The 19,760-nt window shown below is 45.1% G+C and overlaps 1 protein-coding gene and 1 pseudogene across 1 annotated transcript; one reads left to right on the top strand and one right to left on the bottom strand.

The window, feature by feature from the left end:
- Nucleotides 1-19,760, bottom strand: part of LOC112235104 — a 130,201-nt pseudogene that overhangs the window by 92,038 nt on the left and 18,403 nt on the right.
- Nucleotides 11,987-12,595, top strand: LOC121840979 (extensin-like). Its single transcript, XM_042306386.1, has one exon. The coding sequence runs from the start codon at nt 11,987-11,989 to the stop codon at nt 12,593-12,595; it is 609 nt and encodes a 202-aa protein (XP_042162320.1).

The raw sequence follows: 19,760 nt of genomic DNA, 5'->3' as shown, positions 1-19,760 counted from the left end.
AGCCTTTCCCTCTAACCCCACTCTGCTAGCCTTTCCCTCTAACCCCACTCTGCTAGCCTTTCCCTCTAACCCCACTCTGCTAAAACCCCAGCCTTTCCCTCTAACCCCACTCTGCTACCCTCTAACCCCACTCTGCTAGCCTTTCCTCTAACCCCACTCTGCTAGCCTTTCCCTCTAAACCCCCTCTTAGCCTTTCCCTCTAACCCCACTCTGCTAGCCTTTCCCTCTAACCCCACTCTGCTAGCCTTTCCCTCTAACCCCACTCTGCTAGCCTTTCCTCTAACCCCACTCTGCTAGCCTTTCCCTCTAACCCCACTCTGCTAGCCTTTCCCTCTAACCCCACTCTGCTAGCCTTTCCCTCTAACCCCACTCTGCTAGCCTTTCCCTCTAACCCCACTCTGCTAGCCTTTCCCTCTAACCCCACTCTCTAGCTAGCCTTTCCCTCTAACCCCACTCTGCTAGCCTTTCCCTCTAACCCCACTCTGCTAGCCTTTCCCTCTAACCCCACTCTGCTAGCCTTTCCCTCTAACCCCACTCTGCTAGCCTTTCCCTCTAACCCCACTCTGCTAGCCTTTCCCTCTAACCCCACTCTGCTAGCCTTTCCCTCTAACCCCACTCTGCTAGCCTTTCCCTCTAACCCCACTCTGCTAGCCTTTCCTCTAACCCCACTCTGCTAGCCTTTCCCTCTAACCCCACTCTGCTAGCCTTTTGCCTCCCTCTGCTAGCCTTTCCCCCTAAACCCACTCTGCTAGCCTTTCCCTCTAACCCCATTCTGCTAGCCTTTCCTCTAACCCCACTCTGCTAGCCTTTCCCTCTAACTCCACTCTGCTAGCCTTTCCCTCTAACCCCACTCTGCTAGCCTTTCCCTCTAACCCCACTCTGCTAGCCTTTCCCTCTAACCCCACTCTGCTAGCCTTTCCCTCTAAACCCACTCTGCTAACCTTTCCCTCTAACCCCACTCTGCTAGTCTTTCCCTCTAACCCCACTCTGCTAGCCTTTCCCTCTAACCCCACTCTGCTAGCCTTTCCCTCTAACCCCACTCTGCTAGCCTTTCCTCTAACCCCACTCTGCTAGCCTTTCCCTCTAAACCCACTCTGCTAGCCTTTCCCTCTAAACCCCACTCTGCTAGCCTTTCCCTCTAAACCCCACTCTGCTAGCCTTTCCCTCTAACCCCACTCTGCTAGCCTTTCCCTCTAACTCCATTCTGCTAGCCTTTCCCTCTAACCGCACTCTGCTAGCCTTTCCCTCTAAACCCACTCTGCTAGCCTTTCCCTCTAAACCCACTCTGCTAGCCTTTGCCTCTAACCCCACTCTGCTAGCCTTTGCCTCTAACCCCACTCTGCTAGCCTTTCCCTCTAAACCCACTGATAGTTAAACTCTCCTTACTCCTCCACAGTCAGGGCAGAACAGCAGAGTGAAATGTAAGAGAACTGAATCAGGGATGAGGGAGGACGGGGGAATGAGTGAACACAACTAGGACGAGGAGAATAAACGGGCCGACTTCCCGCCCTCCATTAGCCAACGTCCTTAGGGTCTGATGACATCATTCCATCACTTCCTGCCTCCAGCCCCATGTCGTCATCCCGAAGAGCAGAGCCCAGAAGCCATTGTAGTGTGTGTGTGTGTGTGTGTGTGTGTGTGTTTCATTGTGTTGTATATTCTGACTTCATAAAGATCTGATTTGGATGTTTTTAGCAAGTAGATCAGCTTTAATATTGCAGATAGAAGCCACAATAAAAATTATTTTCTGCATCATTTTCATAGATAGATATATTAGATGATAGATTGGATAGATTAGATGGATATTTTTATAAATGTTCCTTCTTTATTCTTGTCCCCTAACCCTACCACCCCTCCCCTAATTGGAGTAAATGATCAACAATAGTTAGGCTTCCACTTTCTACTACAAACATTTCAGACAGTATATTTTACACGAGTTATCTTTTGTTTTTCAGTCCCAGCCTTTAGCTCCCCTCAACCCCTCCCATCTATCTCTGAACACCATCCAGTCCTTCAGCTCCCCTCAACCCCTCCCATCTATCTCTGAACACCATCCAGTCCCAGCCTTTAGCTCCCCTCAACCCCTCCCATCTATCTCGTAACACCATCCAGTCCCATCCTTCAGCTCCCCTCAACCCCTCCCATCTATCTCTGAACACCATCCAGTCCCATCCTTCAGCTCCCCTCAACCCCTCCCATCTATCTCTGAACACCATCCAGTCCATCAGCTCCCCTCAACCCCTCCCATCTATCTCTGAACACCATCCAGTCCCATCCATCAGCTCCCCTCAAATCTATCTCTGAACACCATCCAGTCCTTCAGCTCCCCTCAACCCCTCCCATCTATCTCTGAACACCATCCAGTCCTTCAGCTCCCCTCAACCCCTCCCATCTATCTCTGAACACCATCCAGTCCCATCCATCAGCTCCCCTCCCATCTATCTCTGAACACCATCCAGTCCCATCCATCAGCTCCCCTCAGTCCCCTCCCATCTATCTCTGAACACCATCCAGTCCATCAGCTCCCTCAACCCCTCCCATCTATCTCTGAACACCATCCAGTCCCATCCATCAGCTCCCCTCAAATCTATCTCTGAACACCATCCAGTCCATCAGCTCCCCTCAACCCCTCCCATCTATCTCTGAACACCATCCAGTCCCATCCTTCAGCTCTCTGAACCCTCAGTCCCCTCCCATCTATCTCTGAACACCATCCAGTCCCATCCTTCAGCTCCCCTCAACCCCTCCCATCTATCTCTGAACACCATCCAGTCCATCAGCTCCCCTCAACCCCTCCCATCTATCTCTGAACACCATCCAGTCCCATCCATCAGCTCCCTCAACCCCTCCCATCTATCTCTGAACACCATCCAGTCCCATCCATCAGCTCCCCTCAACCCCTCCCATCTATCTCTGAACACCATCCAGTCCCATCCATCAGCTCCCCTCAACCCCTCCCATCTATCTCTGAACACCATCCAGTCCCATCCATCAGCTCCCCTCAACCCCTCCCATCTATCTCTGAACACCATCCAGTCCCATCCATCAGCTCCCCTCAACCCCTCCAATCTATCTCTGAACACCATCCAGTCCTTCAGCTCCCCCCTCATCCAGTCCCCTCCCATCTATCTCTGAACACCATCCAGTCCCATCCTTCAGCTCCCCTCAACCCCTCCCATCTATCTCTGAACACCATGTAAATTAAACACGAACAACTTTGTTAAAATAATTATATTATTGCTCGATTAACTATGACTTATCAAATAAAAAAGGTTACATGTGGGCAGTACCAAAACAAGTGCTGTAAAAACTGGACAGTTTGATCTCCATCTCTTCCCTCAAAGACTCAATCATGGACACTCTTACTGACAGTTGTGGCTGCTTTGTGTGATGTATTGTTGTCTCTACCTTCCTGCCCTTTGTGCTGTTGTCTGGGGCCAATAATGTTTGTACCCTGTTTTGTACTGCTACCATGTTGTTGTCATGTTGTGTTGCTACCATGTTGTGCTGCTGCTAGGTTGTGTTGTCATGTTGTGTTGCTACCATGTTGTTGTCGTGTTGTGTTGTGTTGCTACCATGTTGTTGTCATGTTGTGTTGCTACCATGTTGTTGTCATGTTGTGTTGCTACCATGTTGTTGTCATGTTGCTACCTTGTTGTCATGTTGTGCTACTACCATGTTGTTGTCATATTGTGTTGCTACCATGTTGTTGTCATGTTGTGTTGCTACCATGTTGTTGTCATGTTGTGTTGTCATGTGTTGCTGCCTTGCTATGTTGCGGTCTTAGGTCTCTATGTAGTATCTCTCGTTGTGATGTGCATTTTGTCCTATATTTATATTGTATTTCTATATTTGTTTTTAAATATCCCAGGGTCCCATCCCCGCAGGTGGCCTTTTAGTAGGCCGCCATTGTAAATAAGAATTTGTTCTTAACTGACTTGCCTAGTTAAATAAAAGGTTAAATAAATAAATGATTGTCTCTTCGCAAGAATTTAGTATAATAATTTAAATAGAACAACTTGTATCAGTTCATAAACCATGTGCCATGGAATCAGTACATCCAACATTTCCTCCCAACTATTTTGCAAACTGTATGGTACAGCTGTAAATGGTTTTGTCCTTAAATGAAACTGGTATATGTATTATATTTATATATATTTATTTTTCTTTAGCCATTTTGGGTCAGATTCCTCACCTTCTCCCCTTTCCTCCTCCATTTTGGGTCAGATTCCTCACCTTCTCCCCTTTCCTCCTCCATTTTGGGTCAGATTCCTCACCTTCTCCCCTTTCCTCCTCCATTTTGGGTCAGATTCCTCACCTTCTCCCCTTTCCTCCTCCATTTTCAGTCAGATTCCTCACCTTCTCCCCTTTCCTCCTCCATTTTGGGTCAGATTCCTCACCTTCTCCCCTTTCCTCCTCCATTTTGGGTCAGATTCCTCACCTTCTCCCCTTTCCTCCTCCATTTTGGGTCAGATTCCTCACCTTCTCCCCTTTCCTCCTCCATTTTCAGTCAGATTCCTCACCTTCTCCCCTTTCCTCCTCCATTTTGGGTCAGATTCCTCACCTTCTCCCCTTTCCTCCTCCATTTTGGGTCAGATTCCTCACCTTCTCCCCTTTCCTCCTCCATTTTCAGTCAGATTCCTCACCTTCTCCCCTTTCCTCCTCCATTTTGGGTCAGATTCCTCACCTTCTCCCCTTTCCTCCTCCATTTTGGGTCAGATTCCTCACCTTCTCCCCTTTCCTCCTCCATTTTGGGTCAGATTCCTCACCTTCTCCCCTTTCCTCCTCCATTTTGGGTCAGATTCCTCACCTTCTCCCCTTTCCTCCTCCATTTTGGGTCAGATTCCTCACCTTCTCCCCTTTCCTCCTCCATTTTGGGTCAGATTCCTCACCTTCTCCCTTTTCCTCCTCCATTTTGGGTCAGATTTCACCTTCTCACCTTCTCCCCATTTTGGGTCAGATTTCCTCCTCCATTTTGGGTCAGATTCCTCACCTTCTCCCTTTTCCTCCTCCATTTTGGGTCAGATTCCTCCTCCATTTTGGGTCAGATTCCTCACCTTCTCCCCTTTCCTCCTCCATTTTGGGTCAGATTCCTCACCTTCTCCCCTTTCCTCCTCCATTTTGGGTGAGAATTCCTCACCTTCTCCCCTTTCCTCCTCCATTTTGGGTGAGAATTCCTCACCTTCTCCCCTTTCCTCCTCCATTTTGGGTCAGATTGCTCACCTTCTCCCCTTACCTCCTCCATTTTGGGTCAGATTCCTCACCTTCTCCCCTTCCCACCTGCCATTTTTTGCAGTAATGCTGCAATTAGTTGGTTGTAATTTTAGATGCTAAATATGGAAATGTCTACACTAACTGCGTGTGTGACATAACTCTACCAGTCCTATTTATGATATAATTTACAGAAATTATCCTGATATTCTTTCTCCAAAAATAATGTTTCATGAATTAGTATGAGTTTAACCATAATATAATTTCTCCTGTATTTTCTGGTGGAATAATCTGAAATTGCAACTAGCTTTTTATGGCTTGTTTAAAAAAATTAAAAAAAATATATGGAGATAATTTCATTTTGAAATAACCGAAAGTGAGAGGTTGTAATCTGAATGAAGGGGAGGAAAAGGATAATCTTGAACACAGAGTGAGCCATTCTTACTAACCTGCTAGTTGGGATTGAAGTTTGAGTCATGATGGAAAGCCTATTATGCTCCTTGACCCCTTACACAACGGGTGGGTCTAATCCTGAATTCTGATTGGTTAAAAAAATAATTTAAAATACATTTTAAAAAATGCATTTTAATGTCATACATGTATGAATGTGATTTTTTTTTATATATATTTTTTAACCAATCAGAATTCAGGATTAGACCCATCCGTTGTTTTGTTTTTTGTAAGCGGACATAATGTATAAAAAAGTGTCCCTCCAACATTTGCAACATTTTTTCAATATCCAAATTCAAGCTCCAGATGTTTGAGTTTATTTCTACAGGGACAGTGGACATTAATCAACGTTTCAGTAAAAGGTTTTAGCCAGCTGGCAAATCTTCAACCGCAGTCCCTGGGCAGGTTATTATGTCCCATAGTAATGAACATGTTGGGATGAGACAGACAGGCAGGCAGCTTTTCTCAGCCGGTCAAAATCATGAATCAGCATCATTTTTATGGATACATACAAAGAACACAGGTTAAACGAAACTACGTGCGGCTAGTTTGCTGTCTTTCCAGCTTTGTGTTAGCTGTGTTGTTGGCTAGCTCCCCTGAACAACAGTGTAATGATGAGCGAGCACATTTTCTATGCCAGGCGAAATCACGCCTCATTAGCTCACTGTTACGAATGTATCCAAATAAAATGTCTCTAGTAAACAGCTTAAACAAAACACAGCTACTGTAGTTCTGTCTACACTGTTTGACGTGACTGTAAGTTAGCTGTAGATGGCTAGCAGGCAAGGGATAAGAACGCTGACGTGACTGTAAGTTAGCTGTAGATGTAGCACTACTTCACAGCCACAGGGCAACACCCACCAAACCAACTACTGCAGTCTAGCCTGGTTACCATACGTCACACACAACACCACAGTAACAGTTATCTAAAGCGTGAGTCTGGAGGCTCCTGGACCTGCCCTGTTTCTGTTGGGGATTTCATTTATTGGGATGCATCCCAAATGTCACACTTGTCCCTATATAGTGCACTACTTTTCCCAGGGGGCCATAGGGCCATATAGACAATAGGGTGCCACTTGGGACACAGACTCGGTGTACTGTACTGTGGGGTTGGCTAAGGCTTTAGGAAGAGCCTCCAAATATCCCGTAAAGAGCAAAGCGATATGGGCATGCCAGCTGGGTATGGAAATAGTACGAGAGATGGGCCATGGTTGGATTGTGTGTGTCCGTGTGAACGTCTGTGTGCGAGTGAGTATAGAATAAGTACTACTACAGTTCTTACCTTCGGTGTAGTATAGCTAGCCAGCCAAGCTCACCGCCCACTAAGGTCAGGCAGGAAACAACCCTGATGGTTAAAAAAGAAGGAAAGAACATTATTTCAGAGTGCAGAACAAGAATTCATGTGGATTCAATGCTGAATATCAATCCACCCCCCCACCTCTGCTTTCTGCTGACTCAGCTACATCTAACGGTTACTGTAGACATATTTGATTTGCATAATGTCTGTCAAGTGCCGAATACGAAAACAAGGGTAAGACTGTTAATTGAAATGCATTCCAGGTGACTACCTCATGAAGCTGGTTGAGAGAATGCGTGAGAGTGGGCGAAGCGGTCATCAAGGCAAAGGGTGGCAACTTTGAAGATTCTAAAAAAATATATTTTGATTTGTTTTACACTTTTTTAGTTACGACATGATTCCATTTGTGTTATTTCATAGTTTTGATGTCTTCAATATTATTCTACAATGTATAAAATAGTTAAAATAAAGAAAAACCCTTGAAGGAGTAGGTGTCCAAACTTTTGACTGGTACTGTATGTGTCTGCTACATACATACATACAAACAGGGGACCATGACAGACCAGTAGGCTCTGTCTGCTACATACATACAAACAGGGGACCATGACAGACTAGTATATCTGTCTGCTACATACATACAAACAGGGGACCATGACAGACCAGTATCTCTGTCTGCTACATACATACAAACAGGGGACCATGACAGACCAGTATCTCAGTCTGCAGAATGTTTTGTCTAAACGGAGAAACCAGACATCGTCTCTGAAGGCTCAAGGCCAAGAGCCATGAAAATAAATAACAAAACCGCTCCACAGCCGATAACGACAGTATAGAGTCGGACGGTTTGTTCAACTTTGAATTCTATGGTTTTTGTTTGGTATACATTTTAAAGGTGTTTCAGGGTAATTCCATTACTGTGGAATTTCCCACATACTCAATCCTAACAGTAACAGAGAGAGACGAGCTTTCTCTCTCCAATGACATGACCGACAGCTCAGGGTAGCTTTCAGACCACACCCACACAGGCAGCCCAGGGTAGCTCTCAGACCACACCCACACAGGCAGCCCAGGGTAGCTTTCAAACGACACCCACACACAGGCAGCCCAGGGCAGCTCTCAGACCACACCCACACAGGCAGCCCAGGGTAGCTTTCAGACGACACCCACACACAGGCAGCCCAGGGCAGCTCTCAGACCACACCCACACAGGCAGCCCAGGGTAACTCTTAGACCACACCCACACACAGGCAGCCCAGGGTAGCTCTCAGACCACGCCCACACAGGCAGCTCAGGGTACAGACGACACCCAAACACACAGGCAGCCCAGGGCAATTATAACCTAAAGTACACCAACTCACAACAGATTACCATATAACCTAAATAACCATATAACCTAAAATACACGACACAGACAGACTACCATATAACAACAGTGAGCCCCTGCAGCTCCATCACGGTTCTCTGAACAGGGGCAATTTGGTGGCGTGGGATTGGCGGGGGGTCCGTGAGTGTCTTGACTATTCCATTGGATCCCTCATGTCTGACTCATTGTTAGGACAAAGGTTTGGACCAAATGGGATACACTATATTTAATATAACGTGAATCCTATGAAGAAATTATATATATATATATATTTTTTTTAAAGGCAAATTTGGACGCAATCAATTATGTGGGCAAATAAGGGTATAAAAGGGAGTGACATAGTATTTTATTTCATTTCACTTTAATTTAACCAGGTAGGTCAGTTGAGAACAAGTTCTCATTTACAACTGCGACCTGGCCAAGATAAAGCAAAGCAGTGCGACAAACAACACAGAGTTACACATGGAGTAAACAAACATTACAGTCAATAATACAGTAGAAAAATCTATAAACAGTTTGTGCAAATGAAGTAAGGAGGAAAGGCAAAAGATAGGCCATAGTATTATGTGTCAGAGCAACTCACAGATCACTGCACCTGTACATAGCCCATCTGTAAATAGCCCATCCAACTACCTCATCCCCATATTGTTATTTTTTATCTTGCTCCTTTGCACCCCAATATAAGAATCAATTACAATTATAGCAATTAAAACACTAGAGTGATAGATGTGCAGAAGATGAATGTGCAAGTAGAGATACTGGGGTGCAAAGGAGAAGAAAATAAATAACAATATAGGGATGAGGTAGTTGGATGGGCTATTTACAGATGGGCTATGTACTGGTGCAGTGATCTGTGAGTTGCTCTGACAGCTGATGCTTAAAGCTAGTGAGGGTGATATGAGTTTCCAGCTTCAGAGATTTTTGCAGTTCGTTCCAGTCATTGGCAGCAAATTGGAAGCAGTGTTGGAGGCTATTTTGTAAATGACATCGCCGAAGGATCAGTAGGATAGTCAGTTTTACGAGGGTATGTTTGGCAGCATGAGTGAAGGATGCTTTGTTGCAAAATAGGAAGCCAATTCTAGATTTAATTTTGGATTGGAGATGCTTAATGTGAGTCTGGAAGGAGAGTTTACAGTCTAACCAGACATCTAGGTATTTGTAGTTGTCCACATATTCTAAGTCAGAACCGTCCAGAGTAGTGATACTGGACGGGCGGGCGGGTGCAGGCAGCGATCGGTTGAAGAGCATGCATTTAGTTTTACTTGCATTTAAGAGCAGCTGGAGGCCACGGAAGGAGAGTTGTATGGCGTTGAAGCTCGTCTGGAGGTTAGTTAACACAGTGTCCAAAGAAGGGCCAGAAGTATACAGAATGGTGTCGTCTGCCGCAGCAAGAGCGACATCATTGATCATTGATGTATACAGAGAAAAGAGTCGGCCCGAGATTGAACCCTGTGGCGCCCCCATAGAGAATGCCAGAGGTCCGGACAACAGGCCCTCCGATTTGACACACTGAACTATCAGAAAAGTAGTTGGTGAACCAGGCGAGGCAGTCATTTGAGAAACCAAGGTTGTCGAGTCTGCCAATGAGGATGTGGTGATTTACAGAGTCGAAAGCCTTGGCCAGGTCGATGAATACGGCTGCACAGTAATGTCTCCTATCGATGGCGGTTATGATATCATTTAGGACCTTGAGCGTGGCTGAGGTGCACTCATGACCAGCTCGGAAACCAGTTTGCATAGCGGAGAAGGTACGGTGGGATTCGAAATGGTCGCCGATCTGTTTGTTAACTTGGCTATCGACGACCTTAGAAAGACAGGGTAGGATAGATATAGGTCTAACAGTTTGGGTCTACAGTGTCTCCCACTTTGAAGAGGGGGATGACCGCGGCAGCTTTCCAATCTTTGGGGATCTCAGAAAGAGAGGTTGAACAGGCTAGTAATTGGGGTTGCAACAATTTCAGTGGATCATTTTAGAAAGAGAGGGTCCAGATTGTCTAGCCCTGCTGATTTGTCGGGGTCCAGATTGTCTAGCCCTGCTGATTTGTCGGGGTCCAGATTGTCTAGCCCGGCTGATTTGTCGGGGTCCAGATTTTGCAACTCTTTCAGAACATCAGCTATCTGGATTTGGGTGAAGGAGAAATGGGGGAGGCTTGGGAAAGTTGCTGTGGGGGGTGCAGGGCTGTAGACCGGGGTAGGAGTAGCCAGGTGGAAAGCATGGCCAGCCGTAGAAAAATGCTTATTGACATTCTCAATGATTTATCAGTGGTGACAGTGTTTCCTAGCCTCAGTGCAGTGGTCGGCTGGGAGGAGGCTCTCTTATTCTCCATGGACTTTACAGAACTTAAGGGTTTATGATAATCACAAGGAGACTGTTCTACAGTATGCCTTAATTAAGGGTTTATGATAATCCCAATGAGAAAGTTCTACCATCAAGAGTTTAAGGGTTAACCAGCTAGTGGGCTAGGCAGACAACAGCAAAGCTTGCCTCTAATCACACATCAAATCCCAGGCAAAGCCCACACTACTACAGGCAAAGCCCACACTACTACAGGCAAAGTCCACACTACTACAGGCAAAGCCCACACTACTACAGGCAAGCCATATCTGAAGCAGAAAATGTTTTGATTGGTAATCTGAGCCTCTAGGAACCCCTGTAGCAGTTTCCTCTTTTAACTGTTGACAGTCACAAGGCTCACTGAGCATCTCCTAGCAGGGAGCCCACACACATCGCTGAATCCCATGGGTTAGTCTTGGGATTAGGGCTGCTAGGTCATAGACCCAGGTGGGGATGCTCACTAGAAGTCCACACACACACACACGCAACCTGCTACCACATGCATTCCATGTGATAAGGCATGGCTTAAATTGATGGCTATGCTAACAATAGTTAGCCTGTGATGATTTTAGTAATAAAAGCCAAATAGGGTGTTGGGGTCTGGAACGGTTGGCAGCAGGGAGACACGTGTGGCACTGTGGTCAGGAGTGGGAGGTGACAGGGCTGAGATATGGGTCCATGTAAACCCTGGAAATTATAAAAGACACGAAAAGTGTCAGGGCACTTCTTCACAAAACACTTAACGTAAACAAATTTTAGCTTCTTATTAAGATTTTTATTTTATTTTTTAACTTCATGAAGTTCGTAAGTGCAATTCATCAACAATATCTTAAGATTTAATGATTTTCTTACGAACTTTGCAAATACAGTCTTACAAATCCTTTTAAAGATGTTTGTTGCTAAGCAACAATTTTAGCTAGCTATCTAGCGAGCAATGGCAATCACGTTAGCTTATCTCTTAGGGAGATTACCGAGTACTAAAACATGTTCTCGTGTTTAAAATAATCAATACGAAAACTTTCAGATGAAGTTGGTGAATTAAACATGTTCCATTGCTTTCCTGAGCTGTTTTCTCTCGCTGCCCTGAGTTTAAGTTGGTGAGTGAATTAAACATGTTCCTGGGTTTAAGTTGGTTTAAGAGGTTTAAGACGAGGGTTTAGCCATCTTGGAATTAAGAACATTTCCAAGAACCTTATTTTCAAGAATCTTAAATTCTTATTCACTTAATTTGGTGAAGGAACTTAACAGGAGTGGTTTAACACATGACAAGAGACGTCTCAGCTTTACGGGGATCAGTCATTTATAAATGTGTCTCAGCTTACACAAACACATGGGGCCCAAGCCCTCACCCCCAAGCCCTCATCCCCAGGCCCTCACCCCCAGGCCCCCAGCGTCACCCCCACCCACAGGCCCTCACCGTCACCCCAGGCCCTCACCTCCACCCCCTCACCGTCACCCCAGGCCCTCACCCTCATACCCACCCCCCCATCACCCCCACCCCCTCACCGTCACCCCCACCCCCAGGCCCCCCGTCACCCCCACCCCCACCCCCTCACCCCCACCCACAGGCCCTCACCGTCACCCCAGGCCCTCACCCCACCCCTCACCGTCACCCCAGGGCCTCACCATCACCCCCACCCACAGGCCCTCACCGTCACCCCAGGCCCTCACCATCCACCCCCCAGGCCCTCATTGTCACCCCAGGCCCCTCACCCCCACCCCCCATCACCATCACCCCAGGCCCTCACCGTCACCCCAGGCCCTCACCATCACCCCAGGCCCTCACCATCACCCACCCCAGGCCCATCACCCCGTCACCATCACCCCCCACCATCACCCCCACCATCAGGCCTTCACTGTCCCCCACCCTCAGGCCCTCACCCCCACCCCCTCACCGTCACCCCCACCATCACCCCCACCCCAGGGTAGCTCACCATGAACCCCAAGCTGGGAGCCCCCTGCCTTTGACCTCCTTGTGTGGTTGTACCATGAAAGCAGTGGAAGTATCCCACCACCTCACTATACCAGTATAGTACCACCTCTACTGTCCTTCAGTATGTCACCCCCCTAACCAGTATAGTACCACCTCTACCGTGCCCTAACCAGTATAGTACCCCACCCCCTAACCAGTATAGTACCACCCCACCCTCCTAACCAGTATAGTACCCCCACTGTCCCTAACCAGTATAGTACCACCTCTACTGTCTCCTAACCAGTATAGTACCACCTCTACTGTCTCTAACCAGTATAGTACCACCTCTACTGCCACCAGTACAGCCTCTACCGTGTCTCCTTGTGTACCACCTCTTGTGTCTGAACCAGTACAGTACCACCTCTAAGTATCCTAACCAGTATAGTACCACCTCCTAACCAGTATAGTACCACCTCTACCGTGTCTCCTAACCAGTATAGTACCACCTCTACTGTCTCCTAACCAGTATAGTACCACCTCTACTGTCTCCTAACCAGTATAGTACCACCTCTACTGTCTCCTAACCAGTATAGTACCACCTCTACTGTGTCTCCTAACCAGTATAGTACCACCTCTACTGTCTCCTAACCAGTATAGTACCACCTCTACTGTCTCCTAACCAGTATAGTACCACCTCTACTGTCTCCTAACCAGTATAGTACCACCTCTACTGTGTCTCCTAACCAGTATAGTACCACCTCTACTGTCTCCTAACCAGTATAGTACCACCTCTACGTGTCTCCTAACCAGTATAGTACCACCTCTACCGTGTCTCCTAACCAGTATAGTACCTCTGTGTCTCCTAACCAGTATAGTACCACCTCTACTGTCTCCTAACCAGTACAGTACCACCTCTACTGTCTCCTAACCAGTATAGTACCACCTCTACTGTCTCCTAACCAGTATAGTACCACCTCTACTGTGTCTCTAACCAGTGTAGTACCACCTCTACTGTGTCTCCTAACCAGTATAGTACCACTGTCTCTCTACCAGTATAGTACCACCTCTACTGTGTCTCTAACCAGTATAGTACCACCTCTACCGTGTCTCCTAACCAGTATAGTACCACCTCTACTGTGTCTCCTAACCAGTATAGTACCACCTCTACTGTGTCTCCTAACCAGTATAGTACCACCTCTACTGTGTCTCCTAACCAGTATAGTACCACCTCTACTGTGTCTCCTAACCAGTATAGTACCACCTCTACTGTCTCCTAACCAGTATAGTACCACCTCTACTGTCTCCTAACCAGTATAGTACCACCTCTACTGTCTCCTAACCAGTATAGTACCACCTCTACTGTCTCCTAACCAGTATAGTACCACCTCTACTGTCTCCTAACCAGTATAGTACCACCTCTACTGTGTCTCCTAACCAGTACAGTACCACCTCTACTGTCTCCTAACCAGTATAGTACCACCTCTACCGTCTCCTACCACCACTGCTTCTTACTAGAATAACATCTGTTGATACTGATGCAACTGGGACAGTTGGAAACTAAAGACCTTCCTGCCTTCCCACTGAACCATATTAAGATAAGTACTGATAAGAACCAGCAGACTGAATTAGACAGAGATGTTGAAATGGGGGGGGGAGTTGAGGAGGCTGTATAGTACATCCTGCTCTCTCTCTACTGGTGCTAGCTGAAGGATAGAGTCGACAGTTCCTATAGGGTCGTTCTATTCTAGTTCATACAGTTTCCATACACATATTTTCCCATGGTATAGGAGGTCAGAAAGGTACTTTTTTGGACCTGAATACCACAACATTCAGGCGTAGATGTGTTGATCCATTTTGCATATGCCACCATACCATGAGACATCCATGTCTTCATTATCAGAAAACGGTTGAGTTTGATATAAAAAGCTTACAAACGGGGTTGTCAAACCTAGATCTAAACTAAATATATATATAGATATTTTTTTTCTCAAAAAAAATGTATTGTTTTTTTGTGCATATATTATAGCTTAAACTCTCATTTACATCTGAGGTGTATGCGTTGTGCCCGCCATAGAGTGAGACACAGCAAAACCTTGAATAAAGGTTGGGTGTCATTTCAATCATAGAAACGCCAATTATAGAATGGACCTGTCCTTTTCAGACCACTTAGCTGGTACGCCATTGACATTTAAAATTGAATAAACATTTTAACTTCCCATTACTACCACAGATGACCGTCGCTCCACCCACCGTTGAATGTCAACTTAATTGGGAATGTCTGTTCTAGTATCTGTATTTCTATGATTTCAATAGGTTTCCTATGGAGGACTATAAGTACATACATATACAATTGATATTCCCATTCAAGTCAACATTCTCTGATGTGTGAACCTCCAACCATATTTTGTGGTACCATTTTTTTGGAGAAAATAAATAAATAAATTGAAATGTAAAATGTTATTCCCATACCACCCTGTATTCAAGATCAGGTTGTCTCTCACCCGGTGGTACGTGTCTCACCCGGTGGTACGTGTCTCACCCGGTGGTACGTGTCTCACCCGGTGGTACGTGTCTCTCACCCGGTGGTACGTGTCTCTCACCCGGTGGTACGTGTCTCTCACCCGGTGGTGGTACCCGGTGGTCTCTCACCCGGTGGTACGTGTCTCTCACCCGGTGGTACGTGTCTCTCACCCGGTGGTACGTGTCTCTCACCCGGTGGTACGTGTCTCACCCGGTGGTACGTGTCTCACCCGGTGACAGGCACAACAAACACTCCAGATTATGTATAATAGGGTCTGAGCTGCAACATACAGCTGTAACCCGGTATGGTGAGGGTTGCAAAAATGGGTCACCTTTGGGCACCTCCATCTCCTGAATGTTCTGGCACTCAGTGATCACTGTTCTATTGCATGGATTAGAGGTACCAAACAGATTAACACTAATCCTTGTATAATTTAAGAGACATTTAAAAAACATTTTTCCCAACAAGCTTTTCTTCATGAAATGCAGTACTCTGCCTTCGCCTCTCACAGCTAACCCGGAACTAGCTCTTTATCCATTTATTTATCCATTTATTACAGGTGCTACAGAACTCACCACTCAGGTTTATTACGGGTGCTACAGAACTCACCACTCAGGTTTATTACGGGTGCTAGCTACAGAACTCACCACTCAGGTTTATTACGGGTGCTAGCTACAGAACTCACCACTCAGGTTTATTACGGGTGCTAGCTACAGAACTCACCACTCAGGTTTATTACGGGTGCTAGCTACAGAACTCACCACTCAGGTTTATTACGGGTGCTAGCTACAGAACTCACCACTCAGGTTTATTACGGGTGCTAGCTACAGAACTCACCACTCAGGTTTATTACGGGTGCTACAGAACTCACCACTGTGTTTTATATCAAAACGTGGGTTGGTCTTCGCTGTCCGTGAGACGAGAACAACATGCTCTCGTTTTTGTCTATAAAGCCCTTCTGAGTAAACTACCTTCTGATTTATCATCACTCATCAATATTATAATTATAATTCCTAAAACCAGGTCTCAAGCATGGATTCCACTTGAGGCCCATGTGATTTCCCCAGAGTTGGGTATGGCTGCCTTTTCCTGTTACACTCCTTGCCTATGGAATAGCCTGCAGACAAAACTTAAACTTGACACTCTTGTCCCCCTGTTGCTCATTTTAAACATTTATTGGAGGATTTTTATTTTTGTATTGTTTGTAACTATTTCAGGTAATGCAAGTTCTTGTGCTGTTGGTAGAATAACCTGTTAGGTTATTCCCCTAACAGGTTATTCCCCTAACAGGTTATTCCCTTAACAGGTTATTCCCCTAACAGGTTATTCCCCTATGGTTAGGGTGTAAACATGGGTAAGTGTAATCTGGTGCTGTATGTTTTTGTGTTATCTGTGATGGTTTAGTTCGTCTTGTGTAGTTGTTTAATCATTGTACCTAAACTGTATGTGTAAACATGTGTACGCAGGGCCCAGTTGTGAAAGAGACCTTGGTCTCAGTCTGTGTTCCTTGTTGAAATAAAAGGTATACATTTATTTATTTATTTTAATCCAGGGAGCACCTAGCAAGAGGCTGTTCGGCTGGGTTTCTGTAGCACACGTGATGGTAGAGTTTGCTAAACAAATACCCAATGGTGAAAATACTATCATTCTGCCAGGTAAGCAGAGGCTACTTTGTTGTTAATTGAGATTTTTGGGAAAACCCCTATCCATTTCAAAAGCATCATCACTAACGGCTAGACAGTGGTACACACACACACACACACACACACACACACACACACACACACACACACACACACAGTTGCAGGAAATATAAAATCACTGATGCATTTTGCTAATGTCTTATGATAAACTTGAGAAAATGAATACATTTTCAATGCATCTAGTTGATTCCCTACTAAGGTCAATACATCTAGTTGATTCCCTACTAAGGTCAATACATCTAGTTGATTCCCTACTAAGGTCAATACATCTAGTTGATTCCCTACTAAGGTCAATACATCTAGTTGATTCCCTACTAAGGTCAATACATCTAGTTGATTCCCTACTAAGGTCAATACATCTAGTTGATTCCCTACTAAGGTCAATACATCTAGATTCCCTACTGTCAATACATCTAGTTGATTCCCTACTAAGGTCAATACATCTAGTTGATTCCCTACTAAGGTCAATACATCTAGTTGATTCCCTACTAAGGTCAATACATCTAGTTGATTCCCTACTAAGGTCAATACATCTAGTTGATTCCCTACTAAGGTCAATACATCTAGTTGATTCCCTACTAAGGTCAATACATCTAGTTGATTCCCTACTAAGGTCAAGACATCTAGTTGATTCCCTACTAAGGTCAAGACATCTAGTTGATTCCCTACTAAGGTCAATACATCTAGTTGATTCCCTACTAAGGTCAATACATCTAGTTGGATTCCCTACTAAGGTCAATACATCTAGTTGGATTCCCTACTAAGGTCAATACATCTAGTTGATTCCCTACTAAGGTCAATACATCTAGTTGATTCCCTACTAAGGTCAATACATCTAGTTGATTCCTACTAAGGTCAATACATCTAGTTGATTCCTACTAAGGTCAATACATCTAGTTGATTCCCTACTAAGGTCAATACATCTAGTTGGATTCCCTACTAAGGTCAATACATCTAGTTGGATTCCCTACTAAGGTCAATATATCTAGTTGGATTCCCTACTAAGGTCAATATATCTAGTTGGATTCCCTACTAAGGTCAATACATCTAGTTGATTCCCTACTAAGGTCAATACATCTAGTTGGATTCCCTACTAAGGTCAATACATCTAGTTGGATTCCCTACTAAGGTCAATACATCTAGTTGATTCCCTACTAAGGTCAATACATCTAGTTGATTCCCTACTAAGGTCAATACATCTAGTTGATTTACTAAGGTCAATACATCTAGTTGAAGCACAAGTCAATATATCTAGTATTGACAAATAAAATTTTATTTGATTCCCTACTAAGGTCAATATATCTAGTTGGATTCCCTACTAAGGTCAATACATCTAGTTGATTCACTACTAAGGTCAATATATCTAGTTGGATTCCCTACTAAGGTCAATACATGTTTAAATTCCCTTTCAATGCCTGGATTCCGTGAAGGCCCGATTTATCATATTTATCATACTCTCCACTACGTATTTGTCCTGCTGTGACAATTCAACATTGAATGTTCTCAAAATGTACAGAGCCTTCAGAAATTATTCATACCCCTTGACTTATTCCACATTTTGTTGTGTTACAGCCTGAATTCAAAACGGATGAAATAGACTGTCACCCATTTACACACAATAATGACAAGGGGAAAACATGTTTAGACATTGTTTTGCTAATTTATTGACAATTAAATAGAGAAATATCTCATTTACAAAACAAAGTATTCACACCCCTGAGTCAATAATTTGTAGAAGCACCTTTGGCAGCGATTACATCCATGAGTCTTTCTGGGTAAATCTCCAAGAGCTTTCCACAGCTGGATTATACAACATCTGCCCATTATAATTTTTAACAATCTTCAAGCTCTGTCACATTGGTTGTTGTTCAGAGCTAAACAGCTATTTTTACAGGCAGTGGGAACACGCTCGCCCTACCGCCACACGCTCGCCCTACCGCCACACGCTCGCCCTACCGCCACACGTTTGCTTCCATCGCCTTCTCAAACTGCTCCAGATCCAGTCAAGAACATACAGTAGGCGTATCTTTTAGGATCCTGTCCTCAATAGTTTTGTAAATCTCCTTCATATGGTTCGCCGCTGAAGCTATACACGCAGAGATGTAAGGTTGGCTGCAGGAGTTTGTACATCGTATTTATTATTTATTATTACTACTAAATCTTCTGCATCTAAACTCTGAAAAAAAAAGAAACAGCCATTTTTCAGGACCCTGTATTTCAAAGATAATTCTAATAATAATTCATAAAAGATGATTCAGAAAAATACAAAAATAACTTCACAGATCTTCATTGTAAAGGGTTTAAACACTGTTTCCCATGCTTGTTCAATGAACCATAAACAATTAATAAACATGCACCTGTGGAACGGTCGTTAAGACACTAACAGCTTACAGACGGTAGGCAATTATGAAAACTTAGGACACTAAAGAGGCCTTTCTACTGACTCTGAAAAACACCAAAATAAAGATGCTCAGGGTCCCTGCTCATTAGTGTGAACGTGCCTTAGGCATGCTGCAAGGAGGCATGAGGACTGCAGATGTGGTCAGAGCAATACATTGCAATGTCTGTACTGTGAGACCGAGCTACAGGGAGACAGGACAGACAGCTGATCGTCCTCGCAGGATCAGACCACGTGTAACAACACCTGCACAGGATTGGTACATCCTAACATTACACCTGCGGGACAGGTACAACTGCCCGAGTTACACCAGGAACGCACAATCCCTCCATCAGTGCAGACTGTCCATAATAGTCTGAGAGAGGCTGGACTGAGGGCTTGTAGGCCTGTTGTAAAGGCAGGTCCTCACCAGACATCACTGGCAATAACGTCGCCTATGGGCACAAACCCACCGTCGCTGGACCAGACAGGACTGGCAAAAAGTGCTCTTCACTGACGAGCTGCAGTTGTCGTCTCACCAGGGGCGATGGTCGGATTCGCGTTTATCGTCGAAGGAATGAGCATTTACAC

This window comes from Oncorhynchus tshawytscha, linkage group LG26 (assembly GCF_018296145.1).
Source record: "Oncorhynchus tshawytscha isolate Ot180627B linkage group LG26, Otsh_v2.0, whole genome shotgun sequence".
NCBI classification, from domain to species: domain Eukaryota; kingdom Metazoa; phylum Chordata; class Actinopteri; order Salmoniformes; family Salmonidae; genus Oncorhynchus; species Oncorhynchus tshawytscha.
Note: the sequence above shows the minus strand (reverse complement) of the source record. Positions and strands in the feature narration are given on the sequence as shown.

Coding starts and splice junctions, on each gene's coding strand:
- LOC121840979 (XM_042306386.1), top strand. CDS start 11,987: ATGGGGCCCAAGCCCTCACCCCCAAGCCCTCATCCCCAGGCCCTCACC.